This window comes from Rhipicephalus microplus, chromosome X (assembly GCF_043290135.1).
Source record: "Rhipicephalus microplus isolate Deutch F79 chromosome X, USDA_Rmic, whole genome shotgun sequence".
In the NCBI taxonomy this organism is placed as follows: Eukaryota; Metazoa; Arthropoda; class Arachnida; order Ixodida; family Ixodidae; genus Rhipicephalus; species Rhipicephalus microplus.
In genome coordinates, this window is record NC_134710.1 from 417,898,981 (window position 1) to 417,923,870 (window position 24,890).

The 24,890-nt window shown below is 44.1% G+C and overlaps 1 protein-coding gene across 1 annotated transcript in view; it reads right to left on the reverse strand.

Annotated features, from left to right (window-relative positions):
* LOC119161898 (nonsense-mediated mRNA decay factor SMG5) overlaps positions 1–24,890 on the reverse strand; it is a 394,369-nt gene that overhangs the window by 354,070 nt on the left and 15,409 nt on the right. Inside the window, exons 3-4 of the mRNA XM_075880312.1 lie at positions 19,221–19,341; positions 17,252–17,414 (exon numbers count right to left, since the gene is read on the reverse strand). Coding sequence (XP_075736427.1) covers positions 17,252–17,414; positions 19,221–19,341 — 284 coding nt within the window. The remainder of the gene's footprint in view (positions 1–17,251; positions 17,415–19,220; positions 19,342–24,890) is intronic.

The following is a 24,890-nucleotide window of genomic DNA, read 5'->3' on the forward strand; positions in this document are numbered from 1 at the left end:
TTCTCTACCATGATTTCACTTTAATATTATATCCAGTTACTGAGTTTCCTGCTTGCATCTTTTGCCTAAATCATTGCATTAATTTTTGTGTTCACCAAGAGTAAGGGCTCTGTGAAAGAGCTGTTTTTCTAGCTCGATAGTTCCTATTGGTTCCACTGCCATAATTCTTGCCAATTGTAGGGTTTGCTGTGGCTGTTGCCTTGCATCATGCAAGCATGTAGATCCCGTATTAGTAGATCTGTTTCTTGTGTGCTTAATCTGAAAGCTCTTTAAAACATATTTGTGCTGATGCATCATAATGGAGCCACAGTTTGGTTTGACTGGTGCTTGCTCACTTCATAATGTAATGGTTCCCATGCTATTTTTACAACCGCAAAGCAATAATTAAAATAAACAGGAAATTTCCTCTTTAAGTCTCTATGCATACTTGTTAAGATGAAGCCTGCCTACAGCAGGCTTTTTGTAGCCTGAAAGTTTGGGGTCCTAATAGGCTTCTTCTTACACGTATCTTTCTCACATATGAATTCACTGTTTCTTACATATGAATTCACTGTGTATCTAGCTAAAGACGTAAGAAGGCAACGCAATGGTCTCCCCCATGTGATTGTGATCTTGTGCTTCTTTTTTTTTGTTGTTGATGCAGTCACACTGTGTGAAGAACGTATGGTGCAGAGCTATAGAGACCTAGTCAGGTGACTCATGGTTGTGTTTTTTGTCTCCTGCACTACGGGAACCGTGTATTCTTAAACAAATAAACAAATAAATAAACAAAAGCACAGAGTGCAGCTATATAAAGAAAACAGGTTCATAGAAGGATTAGTGTGTGACGAACATAGGCTGAACTGTTGTCTGTAGTGTTCATGCTTCTTCTATTGCTTACTCAACCACACCAACTAGCCACTGTCAGCCATTAATCAAATGAGTACACAAAGTTGAAAAAGTTACCTTGTGTGTTATTGATGGTTCAGTGATTATGTTCTGCATGTTGTCTCGACATTCGCTGTTAAACATGGGCTTGATGTCTATATACAATGTTGATGCAATGTGATTATTTGATTGTTGTTGCTGTATTAATACCATCACGTTAGGGCAACGTGATATTTTGAATGTTGTTGCCTCGTTAAAAACAACATGTTAGGACAACTTCATTATTTGAATGTAGCTGACACGTTAAAAACACTGTGTTATGGGAACGTAATACCATAAACGTCGGTGCGATGTTATATTTTACCCTCTAACGTTGCCCCACATTCGTTAAATTCAAACCACGTTGACTCAACGTACAGCGTTACCTGGGATGCCCTATTACTGATTCACCACTTCACCGCCCTTAAAGCAAATACTATTAAGAAGTAGTCAATATGAAATGCAAGTTGATGGTGTACTTGTATCCAGGTGCGCGTTGAAGAACCACAGATTGTCCCACGTGTCCATCACTTGTTTGTACGTGACCGCCTATAGTTCCACCTTTGCAAATTTCTCCCTATATTTTGTCCTTGCAAGCATCCCACTACGCCCTATCACCGATCCACCGCTTCACCGACCATAAAACCGTTACAAAGAAAGGGAAACGGAAGCGACATATAAGTAGCACTTTCGAATAATTGAATTCGTGTATAAAAATTGGCCCCGTATCTGCATGTTTATCTGCAATTGTCATCGAAAGACGATAGTCTGGCGTGTGGAGAGAGTGAACAAAACATTTATTTGATGTTCTGCACAAGAACATCGGTGAATTGTAGTCTAGGGCGCTGCGTTAGAGCACCTCAAACGTGCAGTGGAGGCGGACGAGCACATCAAGGCACGTCACACGTGAGATATGAGCGCCATCTGGCAGTTTTCTTAGAAAACAAAGTGCGTGGCTCTGAGACGGGTGTGTGCGCCCGTCTAAGAGGTGATAAGGTGTACAACGCATGGTGACAGCTAGGTGCCACCACCGTGTCCTCTTAGCAAAGCGTGGGAAACACTCGCTTTTTCGTGCAAGCGTTGCATGGTGAGCGCAGCGTGATAAGCGCTACAGTCCTTGAAATTACTCATATATGCCTTTTCTAGTAAAATACGCACATGCAGAATATTTGCGTGTTGTTATGGCGCCCCAGATATGCGCAATATTTGCTTTTCAATCGATGGAGGCGGAAATGTTGTAGGCCCGTGTGCTCAGATTTGGGTGCACGTTAAAGAACCCCAGGTGGTCTAAATTTCCGGAGCCCTCCACTACGGCATCTCTCATAATCATATAGTGGTTTTGGGACGTTAAACCCCACATATCAATCAATTGCTTTTTAATAGACAATTGCACAAGTATGAACGCTGAACCTTGAGCAACATTGGTGGCCGTTGTGGATAGCGTCGGCCGTTATAGTACCCGACGCCGTTAGAAGTGGACAAACAGACAAATGACCAGACAGACAGACAAACCGAAATTTTTGCGTCGGTGGTCCCCGAACGTCTCTAATATAGACGGTGTTTTCCAGGTCTTTAATGATGTAATTGGCAATATTCGCGGATGGTTTATGGTTCAGCAATAAAAAGCTTCAGAGCTTCGCCCCACTCATCATCAAGCAGTCTTTGGATGTGCTGTGATTTTTTCAGTGGTGTGGCACCAAATAAAAGAAAGCAGAAGTTTTTTCGGTGCACGAAAAAGTACTTTCCTCAAAAAAATTAACAGTTCCACTAGCACGCACGTTTCCTGTAATGACATATTGATTGTATTTTGCACTTGATGTTCTTCTGTATGTATTATTATTTGCTGTAAGGAATTAAAATAATATGTTGCATGCATATTCAAGCCTTGTTGCTTGGCATTGCTATTTTCTAGCAGCGTGCTCTTAGGGCAATGGCAACATGATTTCTTTTTATGTTATGCAACATTTTTTTCTTGTCACTAAAGTGTACTTTTGACAGCTGCTTTGTTTGAACTAACCTGTTACTTTAAATGCATATTTCATTAGACCCCTTACTACCCAGTGGCTATGGGTCTAAGAAGTGTTGTGTATTTTAATGTAGTAATCAAAACTAGTACAAATAAAGAAGAAGAAGAAAATTGTTGTGTGCCGCGGAGCAGCTCGAACACGAAAAAAAAATGCTTTTTTAAGCGCAATGTATTCCCCTGATTCTAACGTTTCAAGAAGCGTATCAGCATGCACATTTTTCGTAAAGGCACGTACTTTTGTTCGAAGTGGGTGTTAATAACAAGCTTGCCACCGCCTCCAGATGACAGCATCAAATCACCGTACCAAACATTCCTTTGACATGCGCAATTAACAAAAAAAAAATGAAAACGCATCAAAGGCACCGAGAGCGTGCCCTCACCCTCTACACACGCGACAGTCAACCAGCACAGATGAGGGGAAATCGAGACATCGAAGCGGGGCCTCAATCGGGGTGACCGTTTTTTGCAGATGAACTGGTTAGATAAAACCATTTCCCTTGTCTGCTTCCCTGGTACATGCTACATGCACTACAATTACATCGAATGTTCACGAAACCGGGAAGTATTCGAGTTAGAATTGACGGAGGGTAAAATGGGTGCTAAACTCAACCAAGTTGTGATCTTCAAGCGGTTTGATTGAGTCGTGCAGTGCAGTCAGGCGAAGTTGAAGAATCGAGTTATGACGCCACTGGAGCACTTTGTTGAAGAGTGTCGACAGGACAACGACCACCGCTGAATATTGTTTCAGTGTTTCCTTGACGAGAAATGTTAGAGACACGTTTGAAGAATTAGGGAACACATGCGTGGGAGGAATATTCAAGGTCGCTAAGTGTTCTTGCGCAGTTTTTGGTGGGTGAGATTGTATTTGTAGCACACTAAGTTCATCCCGATGTTTTAAATCTACTCTAGATGATTTTGTAAGTTGCAATCGATACCTGTCAAGCATGAAAGTTTGTGTGAGGCCTTTACCTAAATAGATTTTGTTTATCTTGAAAAATCTTGGTTTTTAACTCGTTCTTTGGACCACAACCGGAGTTGTCCATGCACCGAAAGCACCAGCATTTGAGTTGTGCGTGCCTTCATGGTGCGTTTTTGTGGGCCGATACACGAACCCTTAGAATCTGCCTCCCCATGGACGAAATCAGTGACCTTTCTCCATTTCAGGCGAGTCAAACAGGCAGCGATCACGCAAAGTCTCGATACCTATATTTGTCGAAAGATTGGCCCTTCTAGGGCAAACTCGTCACATATGTGGTGCAATAGGTTCTCCTTGTAACGACTCAGAATTGAACCTCCGATGTACAACTGCGAAATGCCTTATTTACGGCCTATAGACGCTTTTCATAAATACGCCACCTGATGGTGAGCTTTTCGTCAGTTTCGCTTCGCAAAAGAGCGTGGGATAGCTAGCGCCATCATGAGGGCATGGAAAGCGAGCCGTCAAATGCGTGAGTCCTGTGATGTTTGTGTTGACGACTAGTTCTTGGTATCATCCGCTGCAATCACACCTCTTTCTAGCTTGAACAAGCTCCAAGTACTCTGCGATAAGCTTTCTGAACTGCTTTCGCTGCACAATGAGCAATGTTTTGTACCCTTCAATGGTTTGCTTGTTATGACTGGCAATGCATGAATCCAGCCTGCAAGATACTCTCGTTGTCGTACCCTCTCGACGCGGTCCGCTTCCTGCAGGAACGCAAGCGGTGTCTCTGTGCGCTGCAAGAAACGCGCATTAGCGTAGCTGGGACACACAGCCTGCGTCGTCTGCTGCGGTGGCCTCACAATGGCGGCAGACTGTAATTCGCGTCCGTGGCGCTAGGGGCGCCTTTTTTTGAAAAGGGTCTATTGTCACGCGTAGCGTTGCGTGTGAAAGCGTTTCTCTTGTGTGAGGTGGTGCCAGAATTGGCGTGGGGTGAACTGGGCGCGTCCCGCTGATTTGGCGGCACGCCACAGGCCGCACCTTGCTTTCTATCTAACACCTGTGGTATTGCTAACATATTTCAACAATCAATTCATAGCGTAGCCCTACATTGACAAACAGAAAAAAACAATAAAAAGGCAGAGATTAGCACAATTTTTTTTAAATCGAAAAATTTATGGTCCTGGTAGGCATTTTTTTTTCGCTTAGCCTGCTTTGCTAGCTGCAACTTACTTTACATGATCCTTGGTCGCAAGGCAACAATGCTAATTTACGCTGAGCTGCTAAAGAAAGTGCGAGTTTTTTTTTTAAATCCGGAAATTCTCCTGTTTTTGGCTTGTAGCAATATTTTCCGATCGAAGTGTAGCCGAAGGTTTCTATTTGCGCTACTTACGGTCAAAAATATGCAACTCAGGTTTATTTTATGCACCAAATATTATTAATATAGATAGTTGTGATTTAACGTCCGAAAAACACCATACGTTCATGAGAGACGCTGAACTAAAGAGTTCCGGAAATTTCGACTACCTGGAGTTTTTTCATTTGCACTTAAATCTCAGCATAGCAAGCTATTTTGCTTCTATCGAAAACGTGGCCGCCACGGTCAGAATTGGATACTATGACCTGTGATTCAGCTACCTTAGCCACTAGACCATCGTGGCGGGCCTGCCAAGTAAAAGTCCCTTGTTGTGCGTTTTAATAAAGAAAAGGGCATGTCACAATTCACACTTTACTCGAAAGAGATACATGCTCTGTGCGAGACAACGCGAACTGCCCTCAACATGAGCTCGGCTCCCATTGTGGAATGGCGGTAACATTGCATCTGACCCCTTCGGCTAGTGGCGTAGCCAGGAAATGACACAGCGAGCCCTCGCCCCCCCTCCCCCCTGAATTTTTTGCCAGGTAATATCAAGCAATTCATATACAGCTCAAAATGGCACTAGGCCACATCTGCCTGCCCAACCCCTCTGCATATCGAGGAGGTGTCGCCCACCCAACTATGACATTAATTTATAAAAGAAATGCGTTAGTATATATGCTGTAATTAGCAAAAAATAGTCACAGATCAAGCTTTTGTGAAAATGTGGCGCGTACGATAGTTTACATCGAAAAAAGTTTTACTTCTCATAAAACTGCGCACCTTTTTATTATAGTATACTTTCAGGAACCACCGTGTTATATGCAGCATAATAATAACTGCACTTACGCTTATTCGTTAGCGCCGCGAAATGCACCCGAAACAACGTTTCGCAGCATGAAATGGGCTAGACTGCTTTTCAGCATTTCTCACAGGAGTGCAAGCTGTCTAGAGATGCCGCTCGGTATAGCACAGTGCCTATCGCTATCGCCGTCTGGTGGCCACAGGTGGCAGGCATCATTTTGTGCACCACCACGATGCCCGTGGTGGGCACACTAATAACTTATATTCTAGGCACGATACCACAGTGCATTTGAGCAGATAAAGACAACTTTGCTTACAAAAAGCTGGCGACATTGAGGCTCATGATGTTTTATCCAATAAGTACGGGTGACTTCACGGTGACCCAACCAAAATGCACTTAATAAGCAGTACCAATATAATTAAAAACAAATCACGAGAATCTCATCAAACTTTCCAGTGGGCACATTCTAAAATTTTAATGGGCTGACGCGGAAACATTCACTTTGTCTGCTCACTCGTCATCGCGGACTACATAGCCAAATCTGCATCAAGTGGAACTTTTTTTCCCTTTTTTGGTGAGCACAATGACAATGTAGCAATGGATCATGTTTTACAATGAGAGCGAAAAGCTATATAACTGCTGTAGGGGAAGGCTCCGCAAAGTAGTCTTACGGACGTTTGGCAATAAATCGTGCTTTAGCGAATTCCCCACATATTTTACCACATTCTCACGCTAATGAAATTCCCGCAAGAGCGAATTTGTTTCTCTCTCCGCCTATTTCGTTATTTCTGCTTTCAACTGTAGTGAGCAAGCTGCATACTAGCACACTAGAATGATAGTATACACAGCTTGTTTGTCGTTTTGTTTCAGCAAGCTGGATGGTTACATGGTACAAGTTCACTAGTTTTACTCTGTCAATGCCATTTTGGATCAGGTTCAGATCATTTATTTAGAAATATTACACCGTAAACATCATGGAGCAGCAGTTTCTCTTTTGGAGCAGTTTATAGCAACAGGAGAAGCACTTGCATCACTGACTTGGACTCCTAGTAAGGAGTAAGCATTGACGACACCGCATTTGAGGTACATTATACTAGCGTTAGGTTGCTTTTGTTGGTTACTATGTTTATGTGTTGTAATGTCATAATATTGTTACGGAGCTCGCAAACACACGGAAGAGAGGAATGAGCGTATTTCCTATATTTACATGCCAAAGTGACGCTTCAGAGCTGCCAGTCTCTCGCGCGGCGAGTCCACTTCTTTTTCATCGAACTGTTGTCCACGACGGTAGAGCCATGCCCACTGCCTCGTAATATCACCCCCGGCGAACAAAGCGCCGTCACGGCGCCCCTAAGTCAATCAGGACTGGCAGTATAGTAGGGCTTTAGGCGCGACACATGAACAACATCAGTAGATGGTGTAGCAGAGGATGAGTGCGGTTGAACGGGAGTGATGAGGTAGTCGACGTCGGTGACCTTGCGGAGAACTTTGTAGGGTCCTGTGTATCGTGGGAGGAGCTTCTCGCACAAACCTTCACGTCGATACGGCGTCCAGAGTAGGACAAGAGAGTCATCAGGGTAGTCAACGTCGCGGTGCGAGTCATCGTAGCGGACTTTTTGTGCGGCCTGAGAAGCACTGAGCCGAGTGTGCGCGATTTGGCGAGCGACGCGGGCTCGAGAAGCAGCGTCCTGCGCATACACCGTTGGTTGGATAGTAGCAGAAGGAAGGAGTGTGTCGAATGGCAACGCAGGGTTGCAGCCGTACAAAAGAAAGAATGGAGAGTAGCCGGCGGTGTCATGTCTTGACGAATTATATGCAAATGTAACGTAGGGGAGCATTGCGTCCCAGTCACGGTGGTCAGCAGAGACGTACATAGACAACATGTCTGTAAGAGTTCGGTTGAGACGCTCCGTGAGACCGTTAGTCTGGGGATGGTAGGCAGTAGTAAGGTGATGTTCGGTAGAGCAGCTCCGGAGGATTTCGTCGATAACTTTTGCGAGGAAGCAGCGGCCCCGATCCGTCAAAAGCTGGCGCGGAGCTCCATGCCGCAGAATGACGTCATTTAGGAGAAAGTCTGCGACGTCTGTAGCGCAGCTAGTTGGCAATGCACGAGTTATCGCGTATCTGGTCGCATAGTCGGTTGCGACAGCGATCCACTTGTTGCCTGACACGGACGTCGGGAAAGGTCCGAGCAAGTCGAGGCCGATGCGGAAGAATGGTTCCGGGGGAATGTCGATAGGTTGGAGCAGGCCAGCCGGACGGAGAGCAGGACGTTTCCGACGCTGGCAGCGCTCGCAAGCAGCGACATAACGGCGCACAAATTTATACATGCCAGGCCAAAAGAACCGTTGCCGCACGCGGTGATAGGTGCGTGAAAAACCCAGGTGTCCCGCCGTCGGTGCGTCATGCAGATGTTGAAGAATAGTGGCACGCATGTGTTGGGGAATAACTAACAAATATTCCGGGCCATCAGACTTCATGTTGCGACGATACAGAATGTCGTTGCGAAGGACATATTGACGGAGAGAAGGGTCGGAATGTCCTGAAGATACTCGCTGAATGACCTTCTTGAGGGTTGCGTCCCGGCGCTGCTCTGTGCCGATGTCGTGCAAATCAGATATGGCGAGCACACAAGAATCGCCTTCATGGACAGCGAGGCTAGCAGGGTCCACCGGATAACGCGAGAGACAATCAGCATCTTGGTGCAACCTGCCCGACTTATAAATTACGTCGAAGTTATACTCCTGGAGACGTAGAGCCCAGCGACCTAGGCGACCAGTTGGGTCCTTGAGCGACGACAGCCAACACAGAGCGTGGTGGTCCGTAATAACTGAAAACTCGCGGCCATACAAGTAGGGGCGAAATTTCGCTACAGCCCAGACCAACGCAAGACACTCGCGCTCTGTTATCGAATAGTTTCGCTCAGATGTGGAGAGAAGGCGGCTGGCATACGCAATAACACGCGTTTGGCCTCCCTGGTGTTGAGCGAGGACGGCGCCGATTCCGTGAGCACTGGCGTCTGTGCGTACTTCAGTCGTCGCAGACGGGTCAAAGTGAGCCAGTATTGGTGGTGAAATGAGCAGGTCGATCAGCGTGGAAAACGCAGCTGCTTGGTCTTGGCCCCACGAGAAGGGCACGTTCTTTTTGAGAAGATCAGTTAGTGGTCGTGCAATTATAGCGAAATCGCGTATAAAGCGGCGGAAGTACGAGCATAAGCCCACAAAACTCCGAACATCTTTGGTTGAAGAAGGCAGAGGGAAATTCTTGACAGCGCTAATCTTGTCAGGGTCAGGTCGGACGCCAGCAGCACTTACAAGATGACCAAGGATCGTGATTTGTTGTCGGCCGAAATTGCACTTTTTCGAGTTCAGCTGGAGTCCTGCTCGACGAAAAACGGCTAAAATGGTCGACAAACGAGTTAAGTGAGTTTCAAATGTTGGGGAAAAAACAATCACATCGTCGAGGTAGCAAAGACAGATGGACCATTTATAACCACGAAGAAGAGAGTCCATCATGCGTTCGAACGTTGCCGGGGCGTTGCACAGCCCAAAAGGCATAACCTTGAACTGATAAAGGCCGTCCGGTGTGATGAAGGCAGTCTTTTCTCGGTCTAAGTCGTCGACAGAAATTTGCCAGTAGCCCGAACGCAGATCAATAGATGAGAAGTATCGCGCGCCATGAAGGCAATCAAGGGCGTCGTCGATTCGTGGCAGCGGATATACGTCTTTGCGGGTTATCTTGTTCAAGGCACGGTAGTCAACGCAAAATCTCCAGCTGCCATCCTTCTTTTTCACTAAAACAACAGGTGACGCCCATGGACTTGAAGAGGCCTCTATGACTCCTTTGGAGAGCATTTTCTCGACTTCTCGTTGTATGACCTGGCGTTCGGACTGGGAAACACGATACGGTCGCCGTCTAACAGGATTAGCATCGCCGGTATGTATTTGATGACGCACGAAGGACGTTTGCCCTAAAGGGCGGTCATCGAAGTCGAAAATATCTCGGTAGGTAGTCAGAACGTGGTGAAGTTGCGCCAACTGACAGGGCAGAAGATCAGGGGCGATCATCATCGTGATTTCGTCGCTAGGTGCGTTTGCTCGGCTGGCTGCAGTAGGGGACGAACAGTCTTCAGGGTCCAATGCCACGATGCTACATGCATCAAGTGGGGAAACGTGGGCTAACGAAATGCCTTGCGGGAGAACTTGGGTCGAACTACTGAAGTTAAGGAGCGGAAGCTGAACGTAGTTGTCCACAATAGTCACGATTGTATGCGGCACAGCAACACTTCGAGCCAAGAGCACATCCACCAATGGAGACACTATGTAGTCACCGTCAGGAAGAGCTGGTGATATCGTTAAGGCAACACACGTGGTGGCTTGCGGTGACAGCCGAACATAATCAACAGCGCACAAGCGGTGTGACGGTGAGGACGGCACAGGTCCAAGTCGAGGCAGTTCAAGTTGAAGAACGCCGGTTGCACAGTCGATGAGAGCAGCATGGGTGGACAAGAAATCTAAACCAAGAATTAGGTCATTTGGGCACTGCTCAATAACTGCAAAGAGAACAGATGTGGGGTGATCGGCGATAGTGATGCGTGCTGTGCACATTCCTGTGATGGCAAGACTTCTTCCGTCGGCGACACGAATAACGCCAGGGGCAGCCGGTGTGAGCACTTTCTTCAGGCGGCGACGAAGTCGGGCACTCATCACAGAAATATGCGCCCCAGTGTCAACAAGTGCAGAAACAGTCAGGCCGTCAACGTCGACGTCGATCAAATTTCGTCGTGTCGGCAGTACAAGGAGAGGATTTGAGGTCGGTACCGAGGATGCAGCTTCACCTCCAAGAGCTGCACCGCTTAGTTTCCCTGGTGAGAATTGAGCGGGGAGGTCGGGCGTCGTCGTAGAGGAGAAGGGGACGACGGGCGACGTCCTGGCGGCGAACGAGACTGGTGACGTCGAGGCGACGGTGAGCGGCTGTGCTGCGTATCAGGGGCATCGCAGGCGTAGGAATCGACGGGCAGAGGCCGGCGGTAGTTGTCGGCGATCGGCTCAGGAAGTTGGAAACGACGGTAGCTATCGGTGCGGCGAGCAGTGTTATACTGGTTTCGGGACGAAGACCAATGGTTGTGGCAATACCGTGCGACGTGACCTATGCGGCGGCAGTTAAAGCAGATCGGCCGATCATCCGCAGTTCTCCATTCGGCCGGATTGCGAGAGCGTGGATAAGACCTTTCTTGGGGTGGTGACCTGGGGCGAGGCGGCGACCTTGAACGGAAGCCAATTGGTCGAGACTGAGCAACGGCGCAGACATCGAAGCCCAAATTGCTCAGTTCTTCCCGCACAATCGACTGTACCAAGCAAACCTGAGGTACTTGCAAATCGACGTGGCCGTTGGCGGGAAGAGTAGGTGTAATTGCTTCGATTTCCCGCCGGACAATTCGCGTAATTTCAGACGCTGGTGAAGACTGCCGATGGGAGGACAGTCCATCTTCGCAGGAGGACGTCGCTGCGGTGTTCGGCAGTCGAGTAAATGATCTTGAAATCCGCCTGCTTTTGGCCAGTTCAAAACGCCGGCATTCCTCAATAATTTCGTCGACGGTCGCGCAGTTCCGGCACATTAGCAGGTTGAACGCGTCGTCCGCTATGCCCTTGAGGACGTGGCCAACCTTGTCAGACTCCGACATGTCGTTGTCAACTTTACGACATAGAGCCAGCACGTCCTGTATATATGAGATATACGGCTCTGTGGACGTCTGAGCACGTATAGACAACTCCTTCTTTGCAGCCGCCTTTCGACCGATGGGCTTCCCAAATAAGTCGCGAAGCTTTTCCTTGAAGGTGTCCCAACTGCCGATCTCCTCCTCATGGTTCTCGTACCAGACTTTGGCCGTGCCTTTCAGGTAAAACAGCACATTGGCCAGCATAAGAGTCGGATCATACCGGTTGAGAGCACTGGTGCGTTCGTAGTCGGCTATCCAGTCGTCGACATCAACTTGGTCCGTACCGCAGAACGTTCCAGGATGCTTCGGATGCGTCAGCACGTACGTGGGTGGGGGTGGGGCCAGTGGAGGCGTTGCCGTGGATGGTGCGGGCGTCGCCGAAGCCGATGGAGAGGTGGCCGTGGGATCAGTCCCGTGTTCCATCACGGAAACTCCGATTTGACGACCACTGCGGAGCTCCGTTGTATGGCGCTTCGTTACCCAGCACTCCCACCAATTTGTTACGGAGCTCGCAAACACACGGAAGAGAGGAATGAGCGTATTTCCTATATTTACATGCCAAAGTGACGCTTCAGAGCTGCCAGTCTCTCGCGCGGCGAGTCCACTTCTTTTTCATCGAACTGTTGTCCACGACGGTAGAGCCATGCCCACTGCCTCGTAATAATATGTTAGATAATTTATTCAGCATACCACGAGTGATGTATTGCAAGCGGCTTGTGAGCTTCCCATGATCTAAAAGCAGGCTCATAAATGTGCACGCGTTTGATTGCCCAATGGCAAGACCGTATTTATGTGTTCCGAGAGCTTCAGACACGACAAAAGTATAGTCAACACAGTCACAATAGAATTTACTGGAGGGGATAAAAAAAAGTTTACACTGCAAAACGCCAACAATTCGAACTAAGATATTTTGAAATCCCGCCTAATTCAAAGGATCTCTGCAGCAGTGATGGAAGTGATTTTTCGTACCTTATGAAACATACTTTGAAGCAGCATTAAAAGTTTTTGAAGCAGAAAAAATGTTACTTTGGAACAGGGATTGGTGTTTTAGGGAGCAGATACTAAATTTCCCAAACGGTAAGTGCAGTTCAAAGCATTTCAAAGCTTCTTGCAAATAATACTATTAATTTTATTATATATTCACCAGAAATCAATGTGAATTTCATGAAGAAGAATTGGCCATTTGTTGAGAATGTGCTGTTAAAGTAGTTATAATTTTAAATGTCAGTATTTTGTGGCAGAACTCAAATGAATACCGCAAAAGCTGAGAACCACATTTTATATGTAACAACAGTCCCATACAACTGTTGCCAACTAAGCAGTGGATAATCAGTATGAGATAGAGCAATCTAGCTCTCTTCAATAATTCACGACAATATACTGCATGTCTAGCTGAGAAAAAAATCTGCTAAATAACTATATGATATATGTGCCAGTTCTCGTTGCATAATTGAGGTCAGAGACAATAATTCTGCGCAATAGTAGCACAGTGGGACGATGGCATACAGATTCTTTCCAGTTTTTTTATGACTTAAGAAGAGGTAAAAAAAGTTAGTTATTCTCATTCTCTTAGTGTCATTTTGGAGCTGGTTTGAAGCAGCCTGAAGCACAATTTCTTTTTCGAAGCAGTTTGAAACCGCAGTCATCACTATTGCAGTCCTGCAGTTTGTGCTGTAGGTACGTTTAAGTTGGTAAATTGAAGTGGTGTTCAACAACAGCCTGGTTAATTTGAAAATTTGGCTGCCATATGCCAATTTCAGACGCAAGTTTTGCCATGAATCTGTAGAAATGAAGGCCCTTGAATGGTTACGTAACCTGCATGATTACGTTTTTTAGCCGAAACACATCGCGAACTTGATGACACTAGCCATAACTGAATTCATTTCTTACCAAGGAGAATGAGCTAGCAGCAGCTGACATGCTACCTGTGTGTCACCATGTTGTTGCAGCAAAGCACTTCTTTACTGCAGACGATCGTTTCAGATGAGAAGTGTGTTTCCATTTGGTGGCACCATCAGCAATGGGGTCTGCTGTTTTGTGTTTGGAGAAAAATAGAGACCAGACATTGCCAAAAAATATAACTCTTGGGACCGCACACTATCGACCACAGCAAACGACCACTTCTGATTACTTTCAATATTTCAAAGTTCCTTGCATCTAACTTTTTAAATGTTTACGTCTGTCAATGTTGTGCTCTTAACTGGGAAATCTTTTTGGTGTTTGTTCTTAGCATTTGCTTTTCTGTATATTCCTTATTTTAACTAGGGCACTTAACCGCACTTTCTTCTTTAACTTTTGTTCATGACTTTATATCTTCCCACTCTGTGCTCTCTGCTAACTTCCTAGTGCGGAAACTCCAGAGAGGATCTGGATCCTCTACTTCTCGAACCCTTGGCCCATTTGCAGTATGCAGTAATGACATCTGACATTGGGTCTTCAGCACAGCGAGTCTTGATCCGCCACAGAAATAACGTGTGAAGATCAGTTCTCGTGCTACAGGCATCCACTTCCTTTCCTCAATTCCTTTTCTCAATTTGACCGGACTTCCTCTACAAGTTAAACTTGCTATTACCTCACCAAGATTATGTTTGACCGTATATCTCTGAGTATACTTGTCGTCCCTGCAGAATTCTCATTAACACTGGCATCACAATTTTTCAGCGTTCAGAATGTGCTGCCATTGTTACAGCACATGTCTCGTCTTTTCCCTCTTTCAGATGAACCTTGATTGTTTATTTATACATTTCTTTTTTTAATACCTCGAGGGCCTTCACAGTGGAGCCTTTACATAAGGGGTGGTACAAAAGGTACTTTTGGTATGAGCACACAAAGGTGTCATGAGCTCCATGATTACAAAAGAAATGCACAACCGTCGGGTCGAGAACTTGTACATAAATGTAAAATTCAATGGACAGAGGGAAATAGTATCAATACGCAATGTATTAGCTGGAAAATAACAATTATAAATGCGAAGGGCATCAAACAAAGAAACGGCTCCAAGATATCACACAATTCCGGGCGCTGTAAGCGACGACTTGAACTGGTCAAGGTTTCTTGATTGGCTCACGTGATATGGAAAATGGTTCCATTTCCTTGTAGTGCGTATAAAAAATGACTGCGGTAATGTGTCAGTACTGGGACGAGGGTATGTTACTTGTAATTTATTTTTGCAGTGGCTTGATACATGTGGTTTCAGCACGATGTAAGTGCTGGGTGATAAAGAATGATAAAACCGGTGAAATATAGCCAGTCTCAAAAGCTTCCTGCGGTGGCTAAAGGGAGGAAGTGCTAGGTGAGATTTCAGGTCTGTGACACTTGTAAATGACGAGTAGTCCAAGAAAGTGAATCTAACGGCGCGGTTTTGAATTGCTCCAATGCTATCAGTTAGGTACTTCTGATGTGGATCCCGTATCGCGGCTGCGTACTCTATTTTTGGGCGGACTGGGTTTTATAGGCCAGTAGTTTTGAGTGAAAAGGAGCAAATTTCATTGTACGCTGCAGATCCCCAAGAGATCTAGTAGCGCAGGTGATTAATTTGTTTATGTGGACTGTCCAGGAGAGATCATTCGTGATATGAACACCTAAGTACTTATAAAACTTTGCGAATTGTAAAGACGACCCTGATACAGTGTAAATAAACGATAGCGGACCCGCGCGTCGTGAAAGAGACAATATTTGCACTTGGAAACGTTTAATCACATTTGCCAACTTTTACACCAGTTTTCAATAGTAGTTAAATCAGGTTGCAACGTAAGTTGGTCTTGGTCACGAGCAATTTTGGCATACAGCACACAATCATCTGCAAAGAGGCGTATGTTGTTAGTAATGTCGGAAGGCAGATCATTGATATAGATAAGAAACAGCAGTGGGCCAAGTACCGTACCTTGTGGCACGCCAGAAAGAACAGGGGTTGTGTTAGATTTTGCAGCATTTACTACGACAAATTGCTTTCTTGTTCTCAGGAAGTTTTCTATCCAATTGAATGCAAATGGCTCTAAATTTAGCAGTGATAGTTTTTACATTAGACCGCGATGGGGTACCTTGTTGAACGCTTTTTCGAAATCAAGAAAAGTTACATCTGTTTGAATATTGCTGTCGAGATTAACGTGTAAATCATGGGTAAGGCGGCAAGTTGTGTTTCGCACGATAGCCCTTCTCGAAACCCGTGCTTTGCGATGCAATTGAAGTTATTGCGCTCTAGGTGGTTTATGATATTCGTGAAAATTCTATGTTCCATAATTTTTGATGGAACGGAAGTAATTGAGATGGGGCGGTAGTTCAAAGGTGATGATTTGTTATCACTTTTATAGTTGGGAACAATCTTCCCTAATTTCCATTTAGTGGGAACACAGCTAGATGACAAGGATTGAGTGAAAACAAGGCGAAAATGGTACAAACAGGAAATTTAACATTTTCAAGATTTTGGAATTTATTTCGTCTGGTCCGGTGGCGGACGATAGTTTCATATTTTCAATTATGTGAAGAATTTTGCTGGGCATGATTGAAATCGGGGGCATCGGTTCTAAAAAATTCTGGATGTGAGGAGAGAAAGGTTTCATATCTGCTTCTGTTGTGAACACTTAGGAAAACGCCTTGTTCAGTGTGACAGCAGCGTCACTATCAGTTAGTTCAATGTTATTGTCGTCACAGAGTGTTATTGTGATTGAAGGAGAAGGGTTGACGGCCTTCCAAAATTGCTTGGGGTTATTTTTAACATATTTCTCAGTGTTATTTCGAAGAAGTTTTGTTTAGCAGCGCGAATAGTTTTTGAAAGCTTTTTTACTGCACTTTGGTATGCTTGCCCCGCGGGTTGATCATTTCTGGCCATTGCTTTCCTAAACAATCGTTTCGTTCTACTCATTCCCTTTTTAATTGAGTTAAAGAACCATGGCGCTGACTGTTTGCTTTGAATAGTTACCATCGCAACATACTTCTCAGTTAATTCTTGCATTTTATCCGAAAACAGCCTCCAGTTTCTAGACATTTCACTGAGTTTTCGCCCGCAAAAGTGCAAGCACGCCAATTCGGTGGCAAAACCTAGCAGGTTTATGAGCCATATCTATTACTTCCACACCGGTCGCACTGCGATGAATTACCACGCGTACAGCCCAGCTGAAAACTTCAAGCTTGGTGTCCTGTCTGGCCATCACGAAAGCATTCAATAGCACACAATGTCTATTATTTCTTCTTCTTCTCTTCTTCTCCTAAGTCTTCTTCTCTTCTTCTCGTCTTCAGCTCAAAGGTAGCGACCAGCATGTTCTGCCTACTCTGCTATGGTCTTCAGTTCAGGCTGCTTGAAGAACCTGGCAACTCCCCTATGGCAAGATGCCAAAACGCGCTCTGCGATCATGCTGCCTTCCCCCCCCCCCCCCCCAAGTCTTCAGATGTCCTTTCTATCTTCCCAACTTTCAACCAACCATCAAAGTATTTGAAGATGGGTGTGGAAAACTGTTGTCCTGTCTTATTTTTGAGGCTGGGTTCCTTACAACATTCTCTATTCTATTTGAGAATTCTGAGCTCACCTCTGTTCAGGCCTTTGTACTCCCGAATTAGTGGCACGTCCACATTATTCTCCAGGTTGATTTCTGCTTCAATCTGAAGCCTCAGCAACAGGTTCTGGTAGTAGCCCAAGCCAGAATGCAGGTAGGCTCGCAACTCGGCCACAGAATCCTCTTCTGCGGATGCCTACAAGCACGACGCCACAACTAGAGCATCCTTTGACAACTCCCGAAATTCTCTGCGTGCCTTTTCAACTCACTATCATAGAAACCCTACTGCTCTCACTGCCAAACGAAAACTTTTAAATAAATAAATAGGTATTGAAACGAGGAGAAAAGTCAGTTGCAAGCCTGTCTAAAATTTTCATGAATGTAACGCGGAAAGCAGCGATGCTGGGTCCATACAGAGACACCACAATGAAACACAACAAAAGCAACTTCACCAACATAGCAAAGTGCTGACCATGACATCAAGGCTTAGCATTGTGCTTGAATCAATCAAATGATGTTCTGATCTTTCAGGGGTAAGTAATACATGAAGAATTATAGAAATTGGCGATACTCCCAAAAGCCTTAGCATACTGTGTATAGTCTCTGTTAGAAGACTTGGGGTAAAAGGCACATACATAAAAAATGGAACGCTTATAATTTCTTAAACTTTTATGTATTACTAGTGACAATCGCAATGCCTGGTGGGAGCAAGGTTTCTCAAAGATATCGTGCCATTTTTTTTGCTCACATGTTTAGAAGCAAACTTTGTGAAGTGGGGTTTGGTTTGTAGCAAGTCTTCCTTTTTTCAGGGCGATAACAGTGAACCCCACAAGTAGTAGCCGGAACTCAAAGTTTCTTTAATAAATGGCCACTTCATGTAGCAGGGTATTATTATATTTACATTTAAATGTACAACGTAACATCCATAGGCCGGCAAACTGACGCATGAGTAGACTCATTCGGACTCACTCAGACTTGGATAGAGCAATAAGTCTGAGCGAGTTTGGGTGAGTAATATTTTTGTGAATCTGAGTTTTAGTGTGTCTGCTCGGAAAAAAACTTTCATGAGTAAGAGTTCGAGTGAGTTTGGCTAATAAAACTTTTGGTGAGTCTGAATCTGAGTGAGTCCAAACCACAATATATATTTCTTCAGTTAGTCTGCGTGAGTTCCAATTGCCTTCGCTGACGTACGGTCGTATCTAGTGATCTTCAACATCACTACCAGCCTTACCTAGATTCCCGTTTATAGTCATGTCTACTTACAGGTATTTTGAAGCAGTCTTGTTCATACATCATTTCAATGTTTTTGATCAGAGGCATGAATTATGTAGGGGGGAGCCTTGACCTCCCAACAAACCAAACCTTCAAGGGAATTTGTTGATAAATTTATATCTCATGCTGTCATCTAATTCAAGAAAAATGAACTTACTGATTTTCAAGCACTCAAAACTCGTCTTCGAAGATACTATGTCAAACAGTGCCAAGAAGGCACCTAATAGGTGAGGTACTGTTGTAAAGAAGCATTGACACCATGGTCGCAAAAGATAATTCTAGGTTAACGGGCTCATGAGTCAATTCACTCACACTTAGATTGAGCAGTAAGTCTGAGTCTGATTGAATCTAGGTGAGTAATGTTTTGGTGAGTTTGAGTGCAAGCGAGCCCAGTTGAAAAGAATTGTCCTGAGCGTGAATCCGAATCAGTCTGAGTTCGAGTGAGTCGAAAGCTCATAGTATTTTTCATGATTAAGTCATAGTGAGATTAACCAGTTTTGCCGACCCATGGTAACAACACACGCACACTATTCCAGCAATGGTGACACTGACAATGTAAATTTACCTTTACTGGTCATGTTAGTTAGTATTGTAGTAGAATACAATTAGACGGCCCCAATTTATTATCTTTTGGGGCATGAACGACTTAAAATGGGGGAACATGAGTATGCTTGTGCTAATCAATCTCGCACTGTTGACTATACATCACCGCAAAAGGTGAAGGCAGTACCTTTGTAGCCTTGTAGTGTTGCACGACATCGTAGTAAACCTTGTGCCAGGTAAGTTCCACTGCTTGATGGCCATATTCAAGAGGAGCGGTAAACAGGAGGCGTTCACAATAATCTTTCAGCCTGAATGTAACGTGGGAAGGCAATGTCAGCTCTAAAGGCGCCAAGCACATAAAGAGTGCTATCACACACCAGTGTTGCCAAATGTCGCAGAGTTATTTTTTCAAACATTTTAGACGTTCTCAGCATGGAACAAGTCTACTGGTGGTGATGTTACTTCAGAGTTAAAACAGAGGTATCATGTCACATTTTCTTGCAGTTACCTACGCATAACATGTATTAACCAACAGAGAAGTGTTGCTGCCTTGATTTCATTTATTTATTGAAGGCGTGGTTTTAGCAAATTATCAAGTCTTGCAAACCCCCAAAAGATGAACTGGAAACGCATCGGAGCTTTGTAAACATCACTGGTGTGCGAATGTTTGCAAATGTTAAATATGAAATCGATTACAGCTAATTAGAGCAACTGAACGTTTTTTCGCGAATTTTTGGAATAACCAGCACTGAGGAAGAGACCGCAGTGCAACAGTGCGTTGTAAAAGCGGTGGTCTATTTCATTGTTTATTTGTTAATTGTCAAGGTGCCTATAGTTCGAGGTGCATGCAAGATGCATGCATGTCAGGTGGCATCAAAGTCAAGCTGTTATAAGAATAAGCTGTGCTCATCATGAAGTGAATAATTTCTTGTTTAATCTCCTCCTGACTGACTGAAGCGAATGTATGTTCAATTTTCTATCGTTTGCATCAGATTCCTGTCATTTCTTTATGAAATACTGTTTGTGTTTCCCAAGTTAGCTGGTGAGAAAACCTAATGTGGGCTTACAAACAACCACGCATTTAACAATTAAAACATGTTGACTTAGAATCTGCACTACCATACAAGCGTACGAAGGACTCATTTTCGAAAATTTTAAAAGGGTAGAAGTGTGTCGTTGTGGTAGTAAATCGCCATAACTCCTGTGGTACATATAATTTTTGGTCGATACAAGCAATTAGCAAAGCATCAATTTTTGTCACTGAAAATGACGCTATAGTGCCAAATTTTGTACCATACCACTTGGCAAAGTGTATTCGTGGCACCTTGCTTTTTTGTGCATGCATGTTATGCGCGCGCGCAATAACTTTTTGTCGCAAAATCAAGAGAAAGTAAACTGGATGAAACATGACGCGCTTTGTCGATGGTATTCCAATGATTTTTTTGCACTTGTTTCTTTTCAATCTTCGATGAAAATACAGTTGAAAAACACAAAAGATGTGTCTATGCTTTGCTTATATAAAAGGACGGCTGGTTTCATATATATGTGCAATTATTTTTGCTCAGCACTAATATTTGAAAAAAAATGTGAATGCATAAGTGTAGCTAGAATTTGGTAAGATAGCTAGTAGATTAAGAGCTAAATTTTGGACAAAAGTGCTAGAACAGCTACTTGTAGCTAAATGAAATTTTTGGTAGCTGGCTGACTCTAAAGGTAGCTAGGTTAAGCTACGAAATACCCAAATAAGCAACTTTGAGAGCAACCATAAGGCACAAAATTGACAAATTTGTATTTAACACCTAACAGTACTTCCAGATATAGCAGTATCCGAAAGATGTGATCATGTTTGGCAAAAATAATTATGTTTAGGTTACTACAACAGCAGCATACCGAGATTACATTATAAACCGTACTTGGGGAGTTTCACCTAGCAACTGTAGCGTACTATTGCGAATAATGTGATCATGGATAGAGAAACTCGCGAAAACGAGAATGAGTTCACGTGGCTTAGGAATGAAGCTGCGGTGTGAGCAAAATACCGGGTGCCCTCTCTAACAAAGAAATCTTGCTTCGAAGGTGCGGGTAGACAAAGAGTGAAACAATAAAAAGAGTAATCCTTCTATTCCCTAAAAAAAGGTGGTTGTGCTCATTCCCGTTATTAACATTTCACCACTTTGCTGGTTTCCGTATACCTCATTTGCACTCCTTGTGCAGAGGTGGAACAGCAAAAAACACAATTTGGAGCTAATTTTGGATTAGCAAAATGTTACTTTTGGAGCACTCAAGTCCTAATTTAGAGCAGGTTACGGGAAATATCATGCATTTCTACCGCAAAATATCAAGGTTGTAGCGATATAAAAAGAAACAAATTAGGAAAAAATGTGTATAAACAATTCAACATCACCTAAATCATTTAGCGTGAGCATGAGCCCTGCTATTTCTAAAAAAGTGGTGTTTTGAACCACGCCACTGAGCCAACAGTAATAAATTCTATATTAGCATTTGCTGCGCCTGTCGAATAATTTGACAGACTTTGCGATTTTAAATATAGATCTGATTAGAAAAAAAATACAGGAGTAGGAATGGCGGGGAATAAAAGCTGGCACACAATTTAGTTTTTTTAGGGAAGCATAAATGTTCTACACCACTCAAACGATTGCAGTAGCTTTTTAAACATTGGTTAATATACTGGTCTTCTGCATTATTTGGTGTACAAACGCATGAGTAGCTGAACAAAATGTGCAGTGATCGTGACTTGCACTAACAGCCGCTTCCAAATCTGAACACTCTTTTTCGCAGGGCACTAAGGTGTTGTGGTGGTGGTAGCTTCAGCAGCCCTTTCTGCACGGGTTAGAACCAAAGCCAAGAATATTTCTAGCTGTTGCGCCTCCCCCCACTTCCCGCCTTTTTCTTTTTCTCTCACTGTGGGTTTAGATACCGCTCTGGCTCCCTTGTAAGGCGCGTTTGATGAGGTAAGGTATATCAACGGCGCGCTCATTGGCCCGGAGACGGTAGCATATATCTATAGCGGGGACCGTAGATGGAACTAAAGACAAAAAAATAATATGTGTCACTGCTAAGGAAATCAACGTGGTCGCTGAACACGCCAGTTTTTACTGCACATAGAGCTTTCTCACGTGACGATAACGCGGCACACATTTCCAACTTTAGTTCCTAATAAGCCACAGCCGCCTTTTTGGTTAAAAAATTGAGATTTCTCGCGAAGCGTTGGCAGCTACAGAAACACAACTTTGTCTTGAAGTTTCGTCATCTCACCGATAGGTATTTGTTGTGGTCAGCAAACCAATGGGTGTGCATCATTGTTAATTTATCTGGTTGATCGTGTCTCGCTAGGGCAGATTCAATAATAATTCAATAGAATTCTCGGTTAGGGTGTGCGCGCTTAGACTGATGACGCAAACTGCAGGTGGCTTACGTAGCTTGCATTTCTGGTGCAAATTAGCACATCTGAGTAAATTTTGAGGCTGACTGGGCGTTTTAGTGCAGTGTGGCACAATTTCAGCAAATTTTACGCTTTTGCCGCCGCTCGGAGCAACAATCGGGAATTATATCAAATTGGTGCAATTGACCCATCTGTTGCACCCCAGCTTGTGTCGAAGTGCTTGAAGTCGTCAATGAATTAAACCTCGTGCTGCTAACTGTTCGTTCCCTGGTTAGATCAATTGGTAGAGTGACCATCCTGGGAAGCCGCTGGCGCTGAGTTCGAACCCAGGACCAGCTAGCACAAATTTTTCGCCAACTAAGAAGCTTTTCGTCTGAGTAACCCGTACGGATTTTATGGCTTCTTGTTACAAACAGGTGGTTGTCTTTTTTCTTTTGTAAAACCTTCCACCACCATTCAAGTTTCCGCAAAACTCATTTGCAACGCATTTATACTGATTGTCCCACCAACTTGAATTACGAATAAAAAAAGCATGTATTTTACGAAAGGTCTATCTGTTTTATATTAGTGGTAGACATGTGTATTTACAGCCAGTATTTTTCATAGCTAAGCGTGAACGATTTAACTTCAGTTTGCCCTTGCGCGGATCCGTAATATATTGATTTTCTGTTGTAGGTCACCTCACACAATCTCAGAAAGAAGCATTTATTTTTGCTGAATTATGTCCTGCTGTTTTTTCCGAGAAAAATCAAAAGTGCGCAAAAGATGAAATAGACGCACGCTTGCATGCAGTTACTTCAGCACTTCTAAGCGTTCTTTTGTTGATACATGGCTACAATCGGTCACTTTACAGGGCATCACGCTATTTGATGAATTCATATCGAAAGGCGCTGCTGGTATATATACTCGAGTGTGAAGCCCTGTACATTGTCGTGACGAATGAATGCAGCAGTGTATCAACTAAAGAATGCTTCCAAGTGCTCAAGTAGAAGCTCTACTTGACCACTTGCACTTGAGTGTGCCTCAGTTAATGTTTCATGCCAGGTTGCAGAAATTCTACTAATAATTAGGAGTGTCTTGCACTAATTGAAGTGCCGTATGAAATATCGCAAGAAGGCACAATCCGCTTTCTTGACCTTCGTCTGTCTTGATTGATTGAACATACTTGCTGGAGCTGTGAACCACAGTCGGAAAAGCCTCTCTTCAAGTACTATTCAGTGCATTCAAAGCTGATGAAACAAAGGATTGCCAGGCGGTGTTTTAGGAATTCTCTGAAGAAGTCTTGCCATTCCACTACGGCCGCTACTTTTAAGGGACAAAACAAGCGACTTTCCTTCGCAGGCTATGTAGTGTTAGTGCAGGTATCGGTAACACAGTGTCTGTTGCATGGTTGGCGCATGAGAAATGGCCGCAGAACAATGGTGAGTCCGATGCTGGGAAAACTGCTGTCATACAGTACGAACATCACAATTCACGCCATTTGAAAAATATAGCCCTGAAAGAAAATGTCCACGTAGTGCTCTCTCCTCCAAAAAAAAAAAAACTAAATTCACATGTATACCCACTAAATTGGCTGGGAGGATAGCCGCCGTGGTAGATCAGTGGTAGAGCATCGAACGCGTTATTCGAAGGTCGCAGGTGCGGTTCCTGTCCCGGAAAGCTAGCTTTTCACTCACTTGTCTTTCTTCACATTACAATTTGGTCTACTAACTTCTCCTGTACTTTACTTGGGCATTATTTTCAGTATATCTCAATATAATGTGTCAAAACATGGAAAATCGAGCCCTGAAGAATGCATTTCTTCCCCATATATATATATATATATATATATATATATATATATATATATTGAACTTTTCATATAAGACATCCGGATTTATTGAAGTATATGAAAAAGAGTCTTGTTATGTATATATTGCTTGGATTAGACCTTCATAATGACTTCTCAGATAATTGTCATCAGCCTGGCTACGCCCATACGCCAACTGCAAGGCAAAGGCCTCTCTCATGATTGGGCAATCAACCCGGTTTAGTGCTTACCATTGCCACATTATGCCCGCGAACCATTCAATCTCATCAGCCTACCATCCTGTCTGTCTCCCCTTCAAGCGTTTGCCTTTTCTGGAAATTCAGTCATTAACGCATAATGACCAGCGTTTATGCTGCTTACATGCTACGTGCACGACCCATATCGATTTCTTGTTATTTATTTCAACTATGTTATCTCCCCCCCCCCCCCCCGGTGTGTTCTCTGACCCACTCTACTCTCTTGTTGTCTGTTAAGGTTACACCTATCAATTTCCTTTTCATCGCTCGCTGTGTCGTCTTCAATTTAAGCTGAACCCTCTTTGCAAGCCTCCAGGTTTCTGCTCCGTAGGTAAGTACTGCCAAGATGACGCTCTTATATAGTTTCCTCTTGAAGATCAGTGGCTGACTACGATTCATAATTTTAGA